Source organism: Bos indicus x Bos taurus, chromosome X (assembly GCF_003369695.1).
Source record: "Bos indicus x Bos taurus breed Angus x Brahman F1 hybrid chromosome X, Bos_hybrid_MaternalHap_v2.0, whole genome shotgun sequence".
NCBI classification, from domain to species: domain Eukaryota; kingdom Metazoa; phylum Chordata; class Mammalia; order Artiodactyla; family Bovidae; genus Bos; species Bos indicus x Bos taurus.
Window position 1 is genome coordinate 57246815 of NC_040105.1, and position 22426 is coordinate 57269240.

Below are 22426 nucleotides of genomic sequence, written 5' to 3' on the forward strand. Positions count from 1 at the left end.
GTTTCCTTTATCTGGCTGGGATTCTTTTACAGGATGAGTACAGAGGTTCCATGTTTCCTGAAGAGTGGTATTCCTTTTGTGTGAGGTGTGAGGATAGGGATTCATAGAAAAGGTCAGGTTATTTCTGGTGTTCTTGTATTGGGTCAAGCAAATGTTCCTGGACAGAATGGGGATAGGGATTCCTATAGTTTCTGTAGTGGTGTTCTTCTACGGAACTAGGCAGGGGTTTCTATACAGGAAATAACCAGTTGTTTCTAGGGAACTCCAGGCTATGCATTCCCATACAAATTCAGGATGAGGCTCCATAGACTGCATTATGACAGGTTCCTATAAAGAGGTGGTTGTGGTTGTTTAGTTGCAAAGTTGTGTCCAACTCTTGCAGCCCCATGGACTATAGCCCACCAGGCTCCTCTGTCCATGGGATTTCCCAGAAAAGAATACTGGAGTGGCTTGCCATTTCATTCTCCAGGGGATCTTCCCCTGCTGCTGCTGCTGCTGCTTAGTTGCTTCACTCGTGTCTGACTCTGTGTGACCATATGGACTGTAGCCCACCAGGCAACTCTGTCCATGGAATTCTCCAGGCAAGAATACTGAAGTGGGTTGCCATGTCCTCCTCCAGGGGATCTTCCCAACCCAGGGATTGGACCCTGGTTTCCTGCATTCCAGGTGGATTCTTTACTGCTGAGCCACCAGGGAACCCCAGAAAGAGATTGCTGCTGCTGCTAAGTCGCCCCAATCATGTCCGACTCTGTGTGACCCCATAGACGGCAACCCACCAGGTCTCCCATCCCTGGGATTCTCCAGGCAAGAACACTGGAGTGGGTTGTCATTTCCTTTTCCAATGCATGAAAGTGAAAAGTGAAAGTGAAGTTGCTAGTTGTGTCTGACCCTTAGCGACGCCATGGACTACAGCCCACCAGGCTCCTCCATCCATGGGATTTTCCAGGCAAGAGTACTGGAGTGGGGGTGCCACTGCCTTCTCCTCAAAAAGAGATTATGTAGCCCAATTTAGGGTCAGCACAGGTGTTTCTGTAAAGGTTCAGAGCCGTGTTCATACAAATTTAGGATTAGGTGTTCATGTCCAGATTCAGTCTAGATTATTATTAATTGTGCTAAATTATGTTAGCTGCTGTAAAACCTAGAATCTCAGAGGCTTCACAGATGCATGTTTATTTCTTACTCATATAAAATCCATTGCCAATATTTATTACTGGTCATTCATGGACCCAGGCAACTTCCATTTTGCAGCTCTGCTCTCCTCTGAGCCCTTGGAGTCCTCACTATTCAGCTAGTAGATGGGGAAAGAGAGAGTCGAAGATTCTATGAGAGAATTTTATGGAAGAGGTCTGAAAGTGTAGTATGTCAATCTGCCCACATTCCATTGGTGAGAGCTCTGTCACATGCCCATATCTAATTATAAGGGAGGTGGGAAAAGTGGGTGAGCCTAGGAAGAAAAGGAACAGATTTCAGAACCTACACACAGGATTCTATAGACTCCACAGAGCTATGCTGTCCAATGTGGTAGTTCCTAGCCTCACACTGAGCCCATGAAATGTGACTAGTCCAACTTGAGACGTACTGTAAGTGTAGAATACACACTGAGTTTTTGTTTTTTTTTTTTTTTTTTGAATTGGTATAAATAAATATATCAATAATATTTTTGGGGGAGTGAGCTGTGTCTGGGGGATATTAGTTCCCTGCTGCTACTGCTAAGTCACTTTAGTCGTGTCTGACTCTGTGTGATCCCATAGACGGCAGCCCACAGGCTCCCCTGTCCCTGGGATTCTCCAGGCAAGAACACTGGAGTGGGTTGCCATTTCCTTCTCCAATGCATGAAAGTGAAAAGTGAAAGTGAAGTCGCTCAGTTGTGTCCGACCCTCAGTGACCCCCTTGGACTGCAGCCTTCCAGGCTCCTCCGTCCATGGGATTTTCCAGGTGAGAGTACTGGAGTGGGGCGTCATTGCCTTCTCCGATTAATTCCCTGATCAGGGATCAAACCTGAGACCCATAATGTGGAGAAAGAGTTAGTCACTCAGTCGTGCCCGATTCTTTGCCATCCAATGTACTGCAGCCCACCAGGCTCCTCTGTCCATGGGATATTTCAGGAAAGGATACTGGAGTGGGTTACCATTTCCTTTGCCAGGGGATCATCCTGACCCAGGGATCGAACCTGGGTTTCCTGTGGTGCAGGCACATACTTTACCGACAAAACTATGGGGGAAGGCCCCCTATAGTGGAAGTGTGGAGTTCTAACCACTGGACCGCCAGGGAAGTCCCAGCAGTAACTTTTAAATTGATTAAAATAATTTTATTTATTCCTGACTGTGCTCAGTCTTCATTGCTGTGTGGGCATTCCTCTCATTGTGGAGAGCAGGAGTAACTCTAGTTGTGGTGCTTGGGCTTCTCATTGCAGTGGCTTCTCGTTGCAAAGCACAGGCTCTAGGGTGCATGGGCCCAGTAGTTATGGTTCCTGGGCTCTAGAGCACAGGCTTAATGGTTGTGGTGCTCGGGTTCAGTTGCTCCGCAGCATGTGGGATCGTCCTGGATCAGAGATTGAACCCATGTCTCCTGCATTGTCAGGTGGGTTCTTTACCACTGGGCCACCAGGGAAGCCACCATATCGATTACATATTGAAATGAAATACTGTTGGTCCTTGAACAAAATGGATTTCAATTTGTGGGTTCACTTGTATGCAACTTTTTTTTCAATACATATTACTGCTACATGATCTGAGGTTGGTCGAATCTGTGCTTAGTCACTCAGTCTTGTGTGACTCTTTGCGAGTCTACAGATGTGAAACTGCTGATGTGGAGAAACCAAATATAGAGGACTGACTAATAAAGTTATACATGATTTTCACTGCTCGGAGGTGTCAGTGCCTCTCCCCCCTTGTTGTTAAAGTGTCAACTGTACTCAATTATAGTGGGTAAAGTATAAAATCTATCATTTAAATTAACATCACCTGTTTTTCTCTCTTTTTAATGCAGCTGCATGAAAATTTAAAATTACACATGTGACTAGAATTGTATTTCTTTTGGACAGCACTGCTATTAAGAATTCTCTTTAATGTATCAGGACAAGGGTGGAGGTGGAGGTTTCTCCACCTGTAGAGGTTTCTCTCGGAGAAGGCAATGGCACCCCACTCCAGTACTCTTGCCTGGAAAATCCCATGGATGGAGGAGCCTGGTAGGCTGCAGTCCATGGGGTCGCTAAGAGTCAGACACGACTCAGTGACTTCACTTTCACTTTTCACTTTCATGCATTGGAGAAGGAAATGGCAACCCACTCCAGTGTTCTTGCCTGGAGAATCAGAGACGCAGATCGAGACTCTTTTAGGGGTTAGGCCAGGGTTTGTTTGTTTGCTTGTTTTTTTTCATTTTGTTGGGGGTATAGCCAATTAACAGACAATATTATGATAGTTTCAGGTGAACAGCAAAGGGACTCACCCATACATATACACGTATCCATTCTCCTCCCAACACCCCTCCCATCCAAGTTGCCATATGACACTGAACAGAATTCTCCGTGCTACAGTACGTCCTTGATGGTCATCCATTTTAAATGTAGCAGTGTGCATGGTAAGTCACTTCAATGTTGTCCGACTGTTTGCGACCAAGTGGACTGTTGCCCACCAGGCTCCACTGTCCATTGGATTTTGCAGGCAAGAATGCTGGAGTGACTTGCCATTTTCTACTCCAGGAGGCCAGGGTTCTTGTACAGACTCAGGACAGGTGATCATGGTGATTCAGATTCTGGATTGTTTAACAAGGTCAGAGCAGAAGTTCCTGTGCAGGATAGATGTTTTTATACTGGTTCATTTCTTGGATGTCTCTCAAGTCAGAGGTTCCCTTTGAGTATGAGAGCAGGGTTTTCTGTACCAGCTCAGGACACAAGTTCCTGAAGGACTCAAGGTGGTCCCACACAGCATTAGGACAGAGATCCTGTGCAGAGGTAGGACATAGTCACCTTCACAGATTCAGGTGAGGGTTTCTTCTGTTGGGTCAGGACAGTGGCTCCTGTAAAGGGCAAAAGTGGGGCTTCTGGGACAAGGCCGGGGAAGGGGCTGTTGTAGAGTGTCACAGGGCTTCCTGTGCAGGGTCATGGGGGTGTTTCCATGGGGGAAGGTTAGGAGTTCCTGTAAAGGATCAGGTCAGAGTTTCCTATAAATGAGTCAAGTTAAGGATTTCTGTGGAGAGTCAGGATAAAGGTTTTCTGCTTAAAGTCTGGTTAGAAGTTCCAGGACAGTTATAGTCAAGGCCTCCTGTAAGAGAGTCGTGGCCCTGGTGCAAACATGGGGTGAGGAGGGGAAGCCCTGTACAGTGTCTGGGAGGGGGATCCTGTGCCAAGTGAGACCATAGGTGGCTGCATAGGATGAGATATGGGCTTAAAGTTGAGGGTTAGGACAGGTGTCCCTAACGCAGGGCTTCCTGTGTAAGCTCAAGAATGAAGTTCTTGTTGAGAGTTAGAGCATGAGTTCCTGCATGCTCTGCGTGGTGGGTTGTGAAATCAGGCTTGTTGTGCAGAGTGATGTCAGGAGTTGTTGTCCATCATGGAGGCAAGGGCTTCTAAACTCAGTCTGGATTTTCTGAACTCACTAGATTTTCTAGTGAGTGAGGTATTTTGAAAATGCTACCTGAAGGGCAGGGCTCCAGTACATTGTGAGGACAGAGGTGTCCTGTCCAAGGGCAAGATAGGATTCCTATAAAGAGAGTGAGGCTTGGGAAGAGGGTCAGGACAGGCATTTCTGTTAGGGGTGGTACAGGGACTTTCTTTCAGTGGGAGTTCCAGATTGCCAGCAGGAGTAAGGCAGAGGTTCTTGTGCCATGGGAGGCCAGGGGTTCCTCCAGTGCAAGGTGAGGGCTCGTGTTCCTGTCCAGAGTCAGGCTGGTTTTCCTGTTGATAATTAGAAAAAGGGATTCCCTTAGAGCCCCAGAACTAGGTTTCTGTACTGGGCTTGGGCAGCCATTCTTATACCAGGTGTAGACCCAGATTCCTGAGCAATGTGGGGCCAGGCACATTTCCACACAGGTTCTGAGAGGGGTTTCTGTTCAAGATGAAGACTAGGCCTCCTCTAGGCTGAGAGGGCTGGGGTCCTGTGGGGACAACCAGGCTTTTACAGGGCCAGGGCCCTTGTGGACAGTTCCTGTAAGGAGTGTGTGGACCACCATGATTCTCACATGGGCTAGTGTGGTGACTGCTCTGAAGGGATGCTGCTCTGTTCAGAACAGCTACTCACCCCTGCTGTGTTCAAGATATGTGGGCCCACAGTCCTCACCTTGGGGCTCCAGGGGAGAAGCTGTACAGAGAACCAGACCAATTAAGTGTGAGGTTTTTGGGCTCCAAAATCACTGCAGATGGTGATTGCAGCCATGAAATTAAAAGACGCTTACTTCTTGGAAAGAAAGTTATGACCAACCTAGATAGCATATTCAAAAGCAGAGACATTACTTTGCCAACAAAGGTCCATGTAGTCAAGGCTATGGTTTTTCCAGTAGTCATGTATGGATGTGAGAGTTGGACTGTGAAGAAAGCTAAGCGCTGAAGAATTGATGCTTTTGAACTGTGGTGTTGGAGAAGACTCTTGAGAGTCCCTTGGACTGCAAGGAGGTCCAACCAGTTCATTCTAAAAGAGATCAGTCCTGGGTGTTCTTTGAAAGGACTGATGCTGAAGCTGAAACTCCAGTACTTTGGCCACCTCATGAGAAGAGTTGACTCACTGGAAAAGACTCTGATGCTGGGAGGGATTGGGGGCAGGAGGAGAAGGGGACGACAGAGGATGAGATGGCTGGATGGCATCACCGACTCGATGGACATGAGTTTGAGTGAACTCTGGGAGTTGGTGATGGACAGGGAGGCCTGGCGTGCTGCGATTCATGGGGTGGCAGAGATGGACATGACTGAGTGAGTGAACTGAACTGAAGACTCACTATGGTGAGGGGTCACCCATCTAAAATCCACTCCTTAAACTCAGTGTGGTCAGGGCGAGTTCTGACCCTAGCTTTTCATTAGTCAAATGAGCATGAATACAGTTTCCTCAGGTTTTTTTTTTTTTTTTCAGGTGTTCATGAACTAAGGCAGCTGAAGTCTCTCAGCTGTTGCTGACCCACAGTGAGCACTCAGTTAAAGGTGCTGCTTGCTGTTAGGAGCTGCTGGAAAGCCTCGGCCAGCTGTGGCGAGCCACTTAACCTGTCTGGTTTAGGATGTCACCTGACTGCTCCTGTGTAAGGGTTTGTTAAGTGGAAGTACAGGTTCCACGTTCGGGGAAGCAGTTCACCCTCTTGAGTAGGTAGGTGTGTTGGGGCGGGAGCTAGTACTGTGGGGAGCTCCCCGACCTTCAGGGTCTAAATATCACTCCCAGAGGGCACTTTGTCTTCCTAATCTCCCCCGCTCATTCTCTACCATTTCCCACAGGGCTGCAGGCCTATCTGGGTTGAGAGAGGTAAGAGATAAGTGACAGAAAGGCCCATAGACAGCCTCACAGTCCTCCACTGGCCTTCTGACCTACTTGATGGCTACTATTCCCCCCCTTCCTCCCTTTCCTGTCCTCAGATGTCTGATGTCCCTTAGAATAGGGTTCCTAGCTTACACCAACTGAAACTGGTGGCTCAGAGGGTAAAGAATCTGCCTGCAATGCAGGACAGCCGGGTTCAACCCCTGGGTTGGGAAGATCCCCTGGAGAAAGAAATGGCAACCCACTCCAGTATTCTTTCCTGGAGAATTCCATGGACAGAGGAGCCTGGCGGGCTACAGTCCATGGGGCCGCAAAGAGTCAGACACAGCTGAACAACTAACAAACATTGTCAACCACTCGGAGACACTGGGACATGGCCCACACCACATGATATGCTCACACACATACAGACTTGCACAGAAATACTGTTGTCACCAGACCCTCAAAGACATTCTAAGACTCAGACCCTCATGGTCCCACTGCTGTGCCTCACACACCATCATATAACAGTTCTTGTTCAATGTTCCAAAATGTGTATGGATCCACTTCTGTGCCCAGTGCACATGCCGTCATGCTGTCTCAAAGATCACCCCACTGGTGCACAACCCCACACATTTACTCAGCACATGCTGCCGCTGACACACTTCCACATACTTCACACATTCACCCCTGCCCAGCCTTTCAGGGGAACCTGGAGTCACGCACGTCATGTCACACAGCCTCATCCCTATTGCCCGTTGCACACTGGCTCCCACCATGATGTGTCGGTGCACATGCTATCTCATTCCACCTGGACGCTGTCACACTTGGTTTCACATGTACCATTACAATTGTGAAACCCCATGTGCTATCTCCCATGGTCACACATGGCAGCTCACAGTGTCATGAAATAATCATGGACACAGATACATACACACACCCCAGTCCCACATAGACTCACACCTCCATTTTCAGGACTCTGGTGGTTTTATTTTACGGAAGCTTTGAAGGTCCAGCCCAAGGTTTTTCTGGGTCCCAGGAGGTTGGGTGGGACACACTGCTGGCTAGAAATGGGGAGGGAACACCAGACCCCGCCCTGAGGCCGTGCTCGGTACCCTCATGAGCTGAGTGGGGCCACCACAGTGGTGGTGGTGGTGGGAGGCACAGGGCCTGTGGGGAAGGAGCCTGTGGGTGAGCCCAACAGGGGTCCTGGAAATGGCATGATATGGCTAACAGGCCCTGACAGCACTACGGGCCCCAGGCCTTGGTAGACATGGGCAGTACCAGGTGGGCCCAATGTCAAGCCTGAGGTCACCTCCCCGCAATTCCCGCTACTGCTGCCCCCAGCCACCACCATGAAGCCGCCAGATGGTCCTTCTGCTGCTCCTGTAGCTCCTAGGCTGGATCCCCGTTTCTTTTTCCCTTTCCCAGATGCCTTGCGGTTTCGAGTCTGGATACCATCCTTCCTCATGGTCAGTGGTCGGTTCACCTGCCAAGAGGGAGGCCATGGCTGTTTCCCAGCTCCACATCTTGCTCTATGACTCCTCCAGGGATGACCAATTCACCCCACTTTTAAGAATAGAGAACTTATTCAAGGATTAGGGAATGTGCCCCTGATATGACAAGAATCCTGAAGTTTTCAGGCTGTGCGTTTGGGAAAGCCTCTCAGGTTGATGGGAGCTGCCCCTGGTCTAGGGCAGGGCAGGGGAGTGGAAATTAGCTGATGGCCTAGGGAGGAGGTGACAGGTGGGAATCAGGAGAGAGGGTGGAGGGGTGAGAGGGAATGGGGGGGTGGAGGAAGGGTGAAGGAGAAGGAAGGAAGAAAATAGCTAGTGGATAAAGGAAGGGGGAAGGGTGGAGGGGAAGGAAGGGAAATGGGAGGAAGGAGAGGAGGGAGGCTCCACGAGCCCCGGGTCACCTGGTGTAGTTTGTAGTAGAGGCCGCAGGCGTTGCACACAGGGTCCCCGCTGGCGTTTCTCCGCCACAGTGTCGTGGTGGTTGTCTGGCAGTTGGTACACTGGGTCCCTGCCCTTTTGCTGACAATCTAGGGGGGAGAGCAAGTAAGTATGGACACGCTGCTGGGTGGAGGACCAAAGAGGTGAGGGTCAGGTTGAGGGCAGGGTTTGCTTCAGGACGAGGGCTAGGGTTTCTGTGTGGGTGAGGACAGGGCCTCCCTGCCAGGATAGGCATTTGGGGTGTTTTATAGGGCACTACACAATTTGCATGTAACTTTGGCCATCCACTGAAATCATTATGGGAATTAGAAGTAATCATGATTCCCCCACATTCCAGCCAGTTCAACCAACACATCTGAGGAGGGTCTCAATCAATCCCTAGTGGTTCAAAGTGCCCCAAGGTGATCCCAGTGTGACACAAAGGAAGAAAAGTGCAGGGAGAGAATAGAATTCCTGCTGGCACCTATGTTGTTTGGTCAAGGATAAGAGATACTGTACACAGCTGGTTTCCTGGGTGGATGGGGAAGGAGCAGAACGTGTGGGTTCTTATAGATCATCAGGACTGGGATTTCTGTGAAGGTTGAGAACAGCAGGGATGGCAGGGCTTGGTGTTACCAGGCGCTTCTTGGGCCGGATGAGGGGCCTGTTCTGCCCATTCATCTTGTGATAGAGGCCACAGGCATTGCACAGGTAGTGGCCTGTCCTGTCCCGCCGCCACAATGGTGTCGCCGTTGCTCCACAGTTCACGCATTCTCTGGCCTCTGGTGGAGTAGACAGAGGGGAAGAAGGAGTTAGTCTCAGACCAGCTCTCCCTTGGTCACCCCCACCAACCTCAACCTCCCAGTCCCTTTTTGAGAACCTCACCGCAGGGGGTTAGGGGCAGAGTTCCACGAAGCTTCGGGGAGGAATAAGGTGCTGGATTGAGGGGGCTCCCAGTGGGAGAAAAGTAGGTACTAGAAAAGTCAGGACCCCCGTAGGCACTGCTAGGGACTGGAATTGATGAAGGTGGTGCAGTCCCCAGTGTCAAGAGGTCTGGACTCATCCGCTCCGTCTTTAAGGTCTCCAGGAAGCTGCTTCCCCCTTTCCCATCCAGATCTTCTGAGGCCTGGGGAGAGGAGTCCTCACGGGTGGGGCACACAGTTGAGGCAGGGTAGAGCCCGGTCTTGCCATAGGCCCAGCTAGCATATGGTGAGCCCCCGGGGATCCCCTCCATACAGTTGATCAGTGGGTACACCTGAAAGACTATGGGGGTATGGTAAAGAAAGAGGAAAGAAGAGAAACAATCAGTCTAAATTCGTCTTACTTTCAGGGTCTAATGATGCCCAAGAGCCCCAGTATGGTGACCAAGTTTCCGTGCTTTGAACTGGTGACCAGAAGAACTGCTGGCATTTGAGTGACTCCAGTGTTCTGAGCCCTAGTGGTTGCTCTGTCCCCTGACCTCCAACATTTCCAAATGAGCTTTGAGGATGACTTGTTGGGATTTGGAGCCCCATATATTACCTGGCAACTCCAGCCACTGTCTACTTCCATCATTGCTTCCCAGTATGGCTACCCCAAGAGGACAGGTTGGGGAGCAATGGCATTCCCAGTTCTGGACTTGACTAGGAGTCAGCACAGAGATGTGAAGCCTTATCCCATTTTCCAGAATTGACTCTTTGAAGGATTCTGGGTCTCCATGGCAACCTTGACAGCACAGAGCCAGTGCCAAGATAGCCACCCAAAGAAGTTACCTGGGGAGTGTCTGTAGGCCTCCGCATCCCTGTAGTAGGCCAGTGCGGCAGCTGCAGCCGTGGCGGTGCTGGCTGCAGTGGAGGAGGCTGCTGTATCCAAGCCCTCAGACCCGGGGGGAAAGAAGACCCCCGATTCTGGTGGTGAAGATACCAAGGCAGGGTCCATAAACTGGGGTAGGGGCTCGGAGGTCCCCAAGGCCCCGAGGCCAGGGAACTCCATGGGGCCTCTGGGGTTTGACCTGTGAGGACAGGAGGGGTCCTCAGACACAGAACCCCCCCTCCCCTCTCTTCCTCCCTTCTCCCTCCTCCCACTCCATTCCCTCAATCCTCTTACCCCGCTTTTCCACCTCCCTAGTACCCTCCTCTTGCCTCCTCTGTCCACCCTCATCTTCCCTTATCTTCCATTCAGTTCTCTTACTCCCTATCCTGCCCCTTTCCCCTTCTTCCTCTTATCTTTCCTCTCCTCCTTTTCTCTCCTCCACACCCCCTTTTTACTCCTCTTCTGTTTTGTCTCCTCTTCATTTTCTCTCCCCATCTCTTCTTTCTCCTCCTCTCCCCCTCTTCCTTCACTTTCTACTCTTCCTCCGCCTTCCTTCCTCCCTGCTCTCTTTTTCCCTTCTTCCTCTTCCTCTCCCTGTCCGTCTTTTCTCCCTGGTCCCCTATCTCTTCTCTCCTTCTGTCTCTTCCTCCTCTCCCTCCCCTTTTCTTAGCTTTCCCCCCTTCCCCATTCAACAACTGCTTCACTCCTCTTTCCTTCTCCTTTGTCCTCCCCTCCCTTCTTTTGTCTTCATCATTCTCCTTTGCCTCCCTTTCTGCTCATCTCTTTCTCCTTCTCATTTTCTCCTCTCCTCCTCCTCCACTTTCTCTTCTCCCTCTACCTCCACCCCCTCACCCTCCTAGGAGTTTGTAGGTGGGGTGGGCTGAGCTGCAGAACCAGAGTCCCTTGAACTCCTTGGTCATTCCCCAGACCTTGGGGTTCAGCCTCCTGTCTCCCCAACTTCATCCCTATCTGTTGCATCTTGCCTTCTGACTTTCTCAGAAACCCCATGGTTTCCGGCTTGACTCTCCCCTCCTCCACCTCCGTTGGGTGTGCAGACAGAGGGCCCCCTCAGTTCCTCCCTGTTTCATGGGGGGGTCAGTACCCCTACTGCTTATCTCTGCCATCCCCGCCCAACTTTTGAAATCACCCCAAGGCCTGTGGCTTCCTCTGAGGAGGGGGACAGGTGGGAGGTGTTCCCTCAGCCTGTACCGTGCCCTCTGGAGAGGTCTGCCATAGTTCTGCTTTCCAGCTCCTTCAGTCCCCACCATCCCCAGGCCTTAGTTTCCCCGTCTGCTGGATAGAAGGTGGTGACAGGGGTCCTTGCCCCTTTGCTTCTATTCTTCTCTGTGCGTATCTCTTGTCTTCTTGTGTCTCTTTTCCCCTACCCTGCTTCTTGTCAAGTCTGGCTCTCTGTATTTCCCTCCCATTTTCTATGCTCTCTCTGTGCTTTTATAAATGTCTGTTTTTCCTCCTTCCCTTGTCTGTCTTCCCATGTCTCTGATTCTCTTTCCATCTTTATCTCTCTTTTATCTCTTTCTTTGCTCTCTCTATATTTTTCTGTTTCTCTTTTTCCCTCTCCACTCATCTCTTTGAATGTCTGTATATCTCTCCCGCTCTGTCACTTTCTGCTTGTTTGTCTCTTCCTTCGTGTTTCTCTCTGGGTCCTCTGGCCTTATTTTAATGTCTTTCTCAATGTTCCCACACCCCTGATCATACCCTTCTGCACACAACCCCAGTTGAGGAGTCAGGAAACCTACCCCCTTACTTGACTTGCCCTGTGAATCTGAAGGCCTTGGTCTCCCTGTCTGTAGGGTGAAGTGACAGAGATAAAGAAGACCACCTTCCCCTGCCTAAGCGACCCATTGTATTGCCTACGTAGACAGGCTCACAGCTAGGCCCTGGGTTGGGGTTGTGCTGGGAAAGAGATGGGCCTGTCAGTGTACCCACCATCAACCTTCTCTAGGCCCTGGGGCACATTCTGTCTTCTCTGGGGACAGTGTCTTGCCTCCTCATCTCCAACTCCATCTCTTTCCTGTCTGTCTCGCCATGATTCTATCTGTGAGTCTCTCTCTGCATTTCTGTCTCACTCTCCTTTTCTGCTCCTGAGTCTCTCCCTCTTTCCTGTCTCTCCATCTCTCTTACTCTTCCTTTGAGTCTCTCTTTTTCTTCTTTCTCTTCATGTCTCTGTATTTTGCTCCTTTTCTCCCTCTCCATCTCTCTTTGTTTTTTTTTTCCTCCTTTTTCTCTGTCTCGATTTGTTTCTTACTCTTTTTGTCTCTGTTAACCACTGTTCTTTTATCCCCTCATTCTGTCCTCACAAGCACCCCCCCAGTCTCCTTCCAACCCCACTGCCCCGTCCCTACACCTTGTACCTTGGCAGGTCCAAGACTGTCCACCCCTCTGTGGCAGGGGCCCAACTCCCCCCCCCCCTCCCCCAGTTATCACTCTCTGGACAGAGATAAAGTTTATCTCGAGGCTGGGGGATATGAAAACTGCTTATCAGCTGCCCCACTAGAGTAAGTGCTGCCCCAACGGGTGGCAGGCAGCTGGCTGGCCCTCAGCTTTCCCTCAGTCCAGCCCCTCACCCCAGGTAACATCCCCACCCCAGCCCTCAAGGGAGGGTCCCTTGGGACTGAAGGGAGTACAGATGGGATCTGGGGGCAGATGAATCTTGGGAGAGTCTGAGATGGAGTTTGAGGATTAGATATGGGGTTAAGGAGTCAGGGGTTTGGGGAACAACTATGGAGTTTGGGGTAAACAAATGCGAGTTTAAGAAGCAGTGAAAGGTTTGCTTGAAAAGTCACATTTTGGGATCAGAAATAAGTTGGGAAGGCAGAAACAGGGTTGGGGATCAGAGGCAAAGTTAGAGAGAGAGAGAGAAAGTTGAGAAGTTGGAGCTATAGTTTAGGGCTCGGGGTGGATTCTGAGAGTCATGGAAAAGTGTGAGGGTCCAACGGTTTTGCTGGAGCAGAGATGGAGTTATGATAGGCAGGCAGAGGTGTGTCTGATGACTAGAGATGGCTTATGGGAGCACAGGAAGAGTTTGAGAATAGAGATACAATTGGAGTGAATAAAGATTGGGGGCCAGAGAGGGCACCTAGGGGGACAGAGAAATATTGGGAAGCTAAGATGGGGTTTAGAGAAGGCAGACAGGAGGATTCATGTGACAGAACAGATTGAAGGGGTGGACTTGGTGTTTGGAATGATGAAGACATTTTTGAGCATAGGCAAGGAGTTGAGAGAAATGGTTTTAGGGCATCAGAGAGAAGTCACAGGGAACAAGTATGGGATTTGAGAGGCAGCAATGGGTCAAGAGCATGGAGCTAGGGTTTGGCAATCCAGAGACAGGTTTGGGAGGTTAGAGAGAGAATTGGGGGCAGAGACAGGGGTGTTGTGGAGTAGGCAGGGGCTTCAGAGCAGAAATAGGTGTGTGTGGTGGGGGGCACAAAAGTGAGCCTTTGTGGTGAATTCAGGGACAAGTTTGGGTTAGTGAAAGTCATATTTGGGGCAGAGGTTAGGATTTGGTGGGATGAAAGCATATTTCGGGTCAGAGATGGAGTATGGTGGGCAGAGTTAAGGGAGCAGGAGAGCATAAATATCTTGGAAGCAGTGGATGGGAGTCAGGGCAGAGAGAATTGGGTTTAGGGGGCAGATTTGGGGTACAGGTGGGGGTTAGAAAGATAGAGGTGGTCTGGAAGAGCTGTCAGGGGATTCAGGGCTGGTAGACACTTTGGGGACCAGTGGTGGGTTGGGGAGCCTAGAGCAGGCTTGGGGAGTAGCCTTGAAGTAAGGGGCAGCAGGCCCAGGGTCTGCCTTGCTGGGGGGCTCTTAGGGGGCTGAGACTGACCTGGGCTGGTTGGTGCGGAGGGTTCAGCTGCTTTGGGGATGTGACGAGCTCAATGTGATCCCGGGGGGTGTCCTGGCTGGCCTTGGCCTTTGAGGCTCCCTTCCTCCTTCCCTCCCTCCCTCCCCTCTCCCTCCTCCCTCCTCTCCAGGGAGTGGCTGATGCCCCAGTGGGTGGGGCAGGCCAGGGGAGGGGGCCGGCCCCCTACTGGTGGGGCACCTCTTGGGCAGTGGGGCCTTCTTCCACCCCACCTGCCCACCCTGTAGATTCTTGGACCCTGTTTGACTTGGGCTTCTGTGGGCTTCAGTGTCCAGTCAAACAAAAATGGGCTGAAAGCAATATAAAATGAAAATAGCAGATATGGTGTTATGACCCAGCTGGGCTTTTCAGTGAGTTTTACAAACATAAAGCCCCTACTGTGTGCTTAGCCAGGTGAGGGCTGGCCCCTTATGTATGTGTCTTCCTGGCCAAAGGGAGAGAAGGGCTGTGACTGTACCCATTTTGCAGGTGACAAGAATGAGGCTCAAAGAGGTTTGGTGGGAATTTGAATCAAGATGTTGGTGGGACATCTTCAGGACCCAGGCCCACCCCGGGGACCAGGCCAAGACTGGCGGGAAGCAGAGGCACATTCACTCAGCGCCCCGCTGGGGCTTACGCCAGCTCTGGCCTGCCCTGGGGCAGCAGATAAGTCTTATCAGATGGAGGCCAGCGTGGCTGTTGGCTCCGCGGTGGTAACAGGCTGTCTTGGGCTGGGGGGGTGCGGAGCTGGGGGGGGCACCCAGGGACGGTGGCCTCAACTTCTTGCCCGCCATGCGGCTTTGGAGGCGGGAAACAGGTGGGACTAGGGGTTGGTTCCTCTGCAGGTCCTTGAGTAGGATAAGGTGGGGGAAAGGAAGGAGGGAGGGATAGAGAAGGGAGAGAGGTAGAGAGATGGGAATGACGAGATGCAGATAAATAGAGAAAGAGACAGAAAGAGACGTAGAGCTGGAAGGAGACAGGGAGGGCACAGAAAGGAAGGAGAGACAGAGGGTGAGGGATGCACAGAGAGGGCCAGAGACAGTGAAGGGCAGACAGAGGCTAAGAGAAAGGGAGACAGGCAGAGACGGACAGAAGGTGCAAGATAAAACCTGAAAGCGACAGAGGCTGAGGACACAGGTGGAGAAGCTGAGAAGGGAGACAAAGATGATACAGAGAAGGGGAGGGCAGAGACACAGATTCAGTGACAGAGAGTTTGAGAGGAAGTCATGAGACCCCAGGTAGCAGCCTGGCATATGCCCTGGGTAGGTGGTGCCAGGGTGGGTGGGAGGGGAGGGGGTGTGGACTGATGTGAACCCATGTGGCCTGTGGCCTGAGAGGGACCTCCAGAGAGCCACTGGGCCCCTGTGCCACCTTCTTGTCCTGTTCTCCTTTCCCCAGATAGTAACAACGGTGACAACAACTACTGTCTTGTTGCTGACACAGACCAGTGTCCTATTCTGAGTGCCCCATGTAAAATCACTGAATAAACTTGTAAACAAAGTTGTCCAACTTGGGTCCCTATAGGGGAGGGGTTAAGACTAACCAGCCATGGCCCTGGGACTCCACGGGCCAGGGAGTTCCCTGGTCCACCCATTCTATGGATGAGGTAACCGAGACACACCAAGGGCAGAGGGCAAGGATGAGTAGCCTCTGCTCAGTCACTGGCCTACCCCAGAGGGATTTTATCATCCTCATCTTACCTGTCTGGGCCTCACTGTCCTCATATGCAAAATGGAAGATTTGAGGAGGAAAGGAGGCTATTTATTGAGCTCCTGCTCTGTGCCCGTCTGTGCCAAGCCCTTGTCAGTATCAGAGAGGACAAAGACTACTATCACTCAAGTGATGATTTCAGGACATCCACTCTGGAGCTGGCCCACCCTTATTTATGGGCCACTGACTGGTGTGTGGCCTTGGGCAGTTACTGTCGCCTCTAGACTTCAGTTCCTCATCTGAAAAGATGGGGTACTAGCGGCCACTCCACAGGGTGATTAGAGTGACTCAATGAGACTTTATCCATTAAGTGATTTCAACTCATTTGATTCTGAAATCTCAATAAATGTTAAAGTGAAGTCGCTCAGTCGTGTCCGACTCTTTGCAACCCCATGGACTATAGCCTATCAGGCTCCTCAGTCCATGGGATTTTCCAGGCAAGAGTGCTGGAGTGGATTGCCATTTCCTTCTCCAGGGTATCTTCCCGACCCAGGAATCGAACCTGCATCTCCTGCATTGCAGGCAGACGCTTTACCATCTGAGCCACCAGGGAAGATTCTTATTTATTCATTGAGTGCCTACTGTGTGTGAAGGATGGTATTTGGCCCTATTTTATCAGCACTACTTCTAATTCTAGTACTAATGCTAGTAATATGCTGATATCAATACCAGTACTAATTCTAATTACTAACATTCTAATATTGATACTAGCACTAATGCTAATTTTAACAGTAATACTAATAATGCTTATTATTAGCAGTAAGCATTAATAGTAATGGGCTTCCTGGTGGCTCAAATGGTAAAGAATCTGCCTGCAATGCAGGAGACCCAAGTTCGATCCCTGGGTTGGGCAGATCCCCTGGACAAGGAAGTGGCAACCCACTTCAGTATTCTTGCCTGAAGAAGTCCATGGACAGGGGAGCCTACTAGGCTACAGTCCATGGGGTCGCAAAGAATTGGACACGACTGAGCGACTAACATAACATAACATAAATAATAATGTTAATTCTAATCTATATGAGTACTTTATTAATATTCATATGAATTCTAGAACTAATAATTATTATTTATTTTAATTCTATCAGTGACTCCGGTGGCTAATAATAATACTAATTCTGATACTAATATTTTTCCTAGCACTAATATAATAACCACAGTAGCATTATTTGCCAAGCCACCCCAGGCACTGTGCTCAATGCTCTCCATGCATCATATTTATCCTGCTCTCACCAATCCTTGTGGTGTAAGTGCATATAATTGCCCCCATCTTCTGGACTGGGAATAGGTGCAGAGAAATGAAAATGTTCATCCAAGGCTTTGGGTTCTTTCTTGTCTCAGCTCTGACTAATTTGCTGCCGATTCCTGGACAGGCCAACCTCTGAGCCTCAGTTTCTTTGCTTGGAAAATGGGTGTAATCATAGAAACCACCTCAAATGTTGTTGAGAGTCCACTCAACACAGGGCCTGCCTGCACATTATAAATGGTAAGCTCTGTGGTAGTAACTCTCCTCACTGTTACTAGAAATAGCAGGTGCAGTGTTGGGGTAAGGTGAGGAAGTCTGCCCTCTTCAGAGGCATGTCTCAGACAAGGGTTTGGCTGCTGGACTCACAGCCCATTTCTTCATAACTGGAGTGGAGAAAGGGTTGAGAACGGAAGTAAAGCATGGGGAGTGGGGGCCTCAGGGCTCTGCCTCCATCAAGAACCAAAACCCTGAGGCTCTGAGGCCAGGCCTCACCCCATTCCCTCCCCCATCCCTGTGGAGGGGGCACAGGCCCAGAAGTCTGTGGTGACAGTTCAGCCAGCAGGGAGGCAGCTGGGAGTGGGCAGATAAGGGAATCGCCAGGGCCAGGCCAGGCTTTGGGGGAGCCCAATGAGGGCGGGGGTGGGGGCAGGGGTGGGTGTCTGGGCCAAGCATCCTTTCCCTCGGGCCTCCATTTGAGACTCAGCCCCAACGGCCTCTCTTCTTCTCTCTTCCCAGAAGCCTTCCCTGACTGGTTCCCTCCCTCCTGGCATCTTCTGGGGCTCCAGAGCTTGGTCCAAGCCCATGGCATTTGGACTATTCTTGTCTCTTCCAGACTGTGGAGTCTACTAGGGCTGGGACGAGCTTGGCTCCCCTCCGTGTCAGTAGCACCTGGAGAAGCATCAACCAAAGTCAACTAAGGAATCAGATGTTTGCCTTAAAACCACACTATTTTGTTTTTTAAGAGAAAAGTATAAAAGATACTATAATAAGCACTCACATTTGTCAAATGTTAATATTTTGTCCTATTTACTTCAGATCCTTTTTAAAAGAAATATATTACAGATACAGTTGACACCCTTGCACCAATTTAATTTCATCTCCCCCTCTCCTTCCACTACCTTGAATTTGGTGTTTATCTTTTTCATGAATGTTTTGATGTTTTACATTACATTACTGCATATGTATGTATCCATAAACAACAAATGATACTTGGGGGTTTTGGCCTGTTTTTGACCTTCATATAAATGAAATCGTATAGTATGTACTTATTTTGCTCAGCATAATATCTGTGAGATTCATCCAAGTTATTGTGTAGCTCATTCTTTTTTTTATTGAGATGTAATTTGCATACCACAAAATTAACCCTTTAAAGTATACATTTCAGTGGTAAGTTAATTCACAAGGTTGTACAACTGTTACCACCTTCTGATTCCAGAACATTTTCATCATTCCATAAAGAAACCCTGTGCCCATTAGTAGCCATTTCCCTTTCCATTTACCCCTCCCCACAGCCCCTGGCAACCACTAATCTACTTTATATCTCTATGGATTTGCCTGTTATGGGCATTTCATATAAGTGGAATCATACAACATATGAGCTTTTGTGACTGGCTTCTTTTACTTCACATAAAGTTTTCAAGGTAGCGGAGAAAGCAATGGCAACCCACTCCAGTACTCTTGCTTGGAGAATCCCGTGGGCAGAGGAGCCTGGTGGGCTGCCATCTATGGGGTCGTACAGAGTCAGACACGACTGAAGTGACTTAGCGGCAGCAGCAACATGTTGTAGCATGGATCGGTACTTCATTCCTTTTTAAGGCTGAATAATTTTCTATCACATGAAAACTTCATTCTGCTATCCATTCATCCAATCAGTAAACAGTTTTGGCTGTCATGAATAATGCTACTATGAACATTCATGTGAAAATTTTTATGTGTATATATATTTTCAGTTCTCTTGGGTGTATATCTAGGAATGGAATTGCAAGGTCCTGTGGTAATTCTTTTTTCAGCTTTTTGAGGAACCTCAAAGGTATTCTACAGAGTAACTATATGAAGGTTATACATCCTCTCCAGTTACTGTGCTCATTTCTGATCCTAGTAAATGAGATATGTTATCTCATTGTGCTTTTGACTTGTATTTCCCTGATGGCTAATGATATTGAGCATCTTTTCATGTATTTGTTGGCCTTTTTTTTTTTTAACCATACCATGAAGCCTGCAGTATCTTAGTTCACTGACCAGGGATTGAACCCAGGCCTCAGCAGTGAAAGCACTGAATTCTAACCACTGGACCACCAGGGAATTTCCGGTTGGCCATTTGTATATATTCTTTATAGAAATGTCTGTTCAAATCCTTTGCCCATTTTAATTGGGTTGTCTTTTTATTTTTGAGTATTAAGAATTCTTTGTTCTGTATGCTAGACCCTTATCAGATATGTGATTGCACATATTTTTCTCTTATTTGTCAGTTATCTTTTCACTTTCTTGAGAGTGTCCTTTGAAGCACAAAAGCTTTTAGCCTTTTTTTTCTTGGATGCATCATGCAGCTTGTGGAATCTTAGTTCTCTGACCAGAGGTTGAACCCAGGACCTTGGCAGTGAGCACACGGAGTCCTAACCACTGGGTAACCAGGGAATTCCCAAAAGTTTTTAGCTTTGAGCAAGTCCAGTTTATTTATTTTTTTCTTTGGTTGCTATGCTTTAGGTATCATATCTAGGAAATCGTTGCCTAATCCAAGGTTGTGAAGATTTATGCCTAGGTTTTCTTCTAAAAGTTTTATAGTTTTAGTGCTTAATATTTAAGTCTTTGATCCATTTTGAATTACTTTAATGCAAAGTAGGGGTCCAGTTTAATTCTTGCCATGTGTATATCCAGCTGTCCCAGCACCATTTGTTGAAAAGACTATTCCTTCCCCCATTGAAATGTCTTGGCACACTTGATAAAATCAATTGCCCATGGTGCATAAATTTATTTCTGGACTCTCAATTCTATTCCATTGATCTGTATATTTATCTTTATGGCAATACCACACAGTCTTGATTGCCATATTATGTAGTAAGTTTTTAAATTGGGACGTGCAAGTATTCCAACTCTGTGTTTCTTTTTCAATAGTTTCGTAGCTATTCTGGATCCCCAACATTTCCACTTGAATTTTAGGGTCAGCCTGTCAATTTCTGCAAAGAAGTAAGCTGGGAGTCTGATAGTAATTGCACTAAATTTGTAGATCAATTTGGGGAGTATTGCTATCTTAATGCTATGAAGTTGATAATTCATAAACATGTGATGTATTTTTATTTAGGTATTCTTAATATCTTTCAACAATGTTTTATAGTTTTCAATGTATAAATCTTGCCCATCTTTTGTTAAGTTTATTACTAAGTATTTTATTTTTCTGATGCTGCTGTAAATGAAATTGTTTTCTTAATTTCACTTGTGGGTTTTTCCTTGCTAGTGTGTAGAAATACAATCAAGTTTTCTATGATCTTGTGTCTTACAACCTTGCAGAGCTTTGTTGTAGTGGCTTTGTTGTGGATTGCTTAAGATTTTCTGTGTACAAGATTATGTTATCTGCAAATAGAGATTGTATAATTCTTTCTTTCCAATATGGATGTCTTTTATTTCTTTTTCTTGCCTAATTACCCCGACTAGAACCTTCAGTACAATATTGAAGTGCTGAGAGGGGATATCCTTGTTTTGTTCTTCATCTTCAGGTAAAAGTATTCAGTCTTTTACCATTAAATATGATGTTAGCTGTAGATTTTTTGTAGATGCCCTTTATCAGGTTGAGGAAGTTCTCTTCTATTCCTAGTTTTTTGAGTGTTTTGTGTTTTTGTTTTAATTTATTTGTAATTGGAGGATAATCGCTTTAAATGTTGTGTTGGTTTCTGCTGTACATCATTGTGAATCAGCCATTGTTGAGTGTTTTATCATGAAAGGGTGTTGAATTTTGTCAAATGCTTTTTTCTGTGTCTTTTAAGATCCTGTGGATTTTGTCTTTTATTCTATTAATATGGTATATTACATTAATTGATTTTCACATGTTGAACTAATCTTACATTCCAGGGATAAATCCTACTTGGTTGTGGTGTATAATCCTTTTATATGTTACTGCATTCTATTTACTAGTATTTTGTTGAAGATTTTTGCATCTATATTCATAAGTGATATTGGTCTATAGTTGTTTTTTCTTACTACGTCTTTGTCTGGTTTTGGTATCAAGTAATGATGACCTCATAAGTTCATTCCCTTTTATTGCCAAGTAGTATTCCATGGAATGGATATACCATATTTTGGTTAACCATTCATCTGCTGATGGACATCTGGGTTGTTTACAGTCTTTTCTTTATTACAGCAAACCTGCAACTTACAAGCTCATATGTCTCTGTGCACACACATGTGAAAGAGTTTTTTCCTGGGGCAGGGGATATCAGTCTATCCATCCTTCCACCTCCCCACCCATCTATCCATCCACCTGTCCACCTACCCCTTTATTCATCTATCCATGCCCTTCCTTCTTTCTTTCTTCCCTTCCATATTCCTTTCCTTCCATCCTTCCTTTGTTCTGTCCTTCCTTCCATAAATCATCTATCTCTTGGCACATAGCATCTGGGTCCAAGGCAAGTTATTTTTTTAAAAAATAGGCAGGAAACCTGCTACAGCTTTTGGCAAAGCCTTTTATGTGCTTAAAACTCACATCCTTAACCATCCTGTATCCCCAGCATTTTGGGGGCTCCCTGGGAATTTACTCATAGGGCATGGCTAAACTACCACCTGGAGACTGTTTAAGAGACCAGAGTCCACAAGACTAGGGGCTCCCTCACCTTAAAGAGAGTCTCATATGTACTCCTTCATCCATCTCTTATTTGCCTAGGGATCTGTGCTCTCTCCTTTCCTCTTTGCCTGCATCATTCACTGGTTCCTCCTCTTGTTTCAGAACTCTAAATGTCCTTGGGCCTCTTCTCTAGTTGACATTTTCTCTCTTGGTGAACTCACGCAGTCTCTGTCTTCAGAGTATCTCCAGAATCTAACCACTTTTTACCACTTCTCCCACCAGCACCAGTGTTACTCATCTGAACCACTGCAGTAACCTCCTCCTCAGGGTCCCCCGGCTTCCACCCTCAACCTTGTAGTCTATTTTCCTCAAAGCATCCAAAGGGAGCTTGTTAAATCCTAAGTCAGATCACAGTTCTCCTCTGCTCATGACCCTCCTGTGGCTCCCCTGTCACTCAGAGTAAAAGCCAGAGTCCTCTCCATGGCCCATGAGGCCCCACACCATCTGTCCCCCCAACCTCCCCCACCTCACCTCCTGCTGCTCCCCCCACTCACTCTGCTCCTCTGTACTAGCCTCCTCGCTGCTCCTCACAGACACCAGGCCCCTGCATGTATCAGGGCCTTTGCACTGGCTATCCTCTCTGCCTGCTATGGTCTTCCTGTAGCTATTGGCACAGCTCCCTCC

At 48.1% G+C, this 22426-nt stretch overlaps 1 protein-coding gene and 1 long non-coding RNA gene across 4 annotated transcripts; one reads left to right on the forward strand and one right to left on the reverse strand.

The window, feature by feature from the left end:
- Positions 1 to 7399: 7399 nt before the first annotated feature.
- On the reverse strand, positions 7400 to 14107 carry GATA1 (GATA binding protein 1). Its single transcript, XM_027533196.1, has 6 exons — positions 14004 to 14107; positions 10117 to 10355; positions 9251 to 9628; positions 9002 to 9147; positions 8350 to 8475; positions 7400 to 7920 (listed from the first exon to the last, which is right to left on the reverse strand). The coding sequence occupies exons 2-6, from the start codon at positions 10334 to 10336 to the stop codon at positions 7549 to 7551; spliced, it is 1242 nt and encodes a 413-aa protein (XP_027388997.1). The 5' UTR covers positions 10337 to 10355; positions 14004 to 14107; the 3' UTR covers positions 7400 to 7548.
- Positions 12661 to 18179, forward strand: LOC113886759. Of its 3 annotated transcripts, none has more exons than XR_003509546.1 (3): positions 12661 to 12746; positions 17067 to 17211; positions 17707 to 18179. It is a non-coding gene; the product is annotated as an uncharacterized LOC113886759 (long non-coding RNA). The 3 variants fall into 3 exon arrangements; XR_003509547.1 differs by lacking the exon at positions 12661 to 12746 and adding an exon at positions 16695 to 16971; XR_003509545.1 differs by lacking the exon at positions 12661 to 12746 and having other exon boundaries at positions 16698 to 17211.
- The last annotated feature ends 4247 nt before the right edge of the window (positions 18180 to 22426 follow it).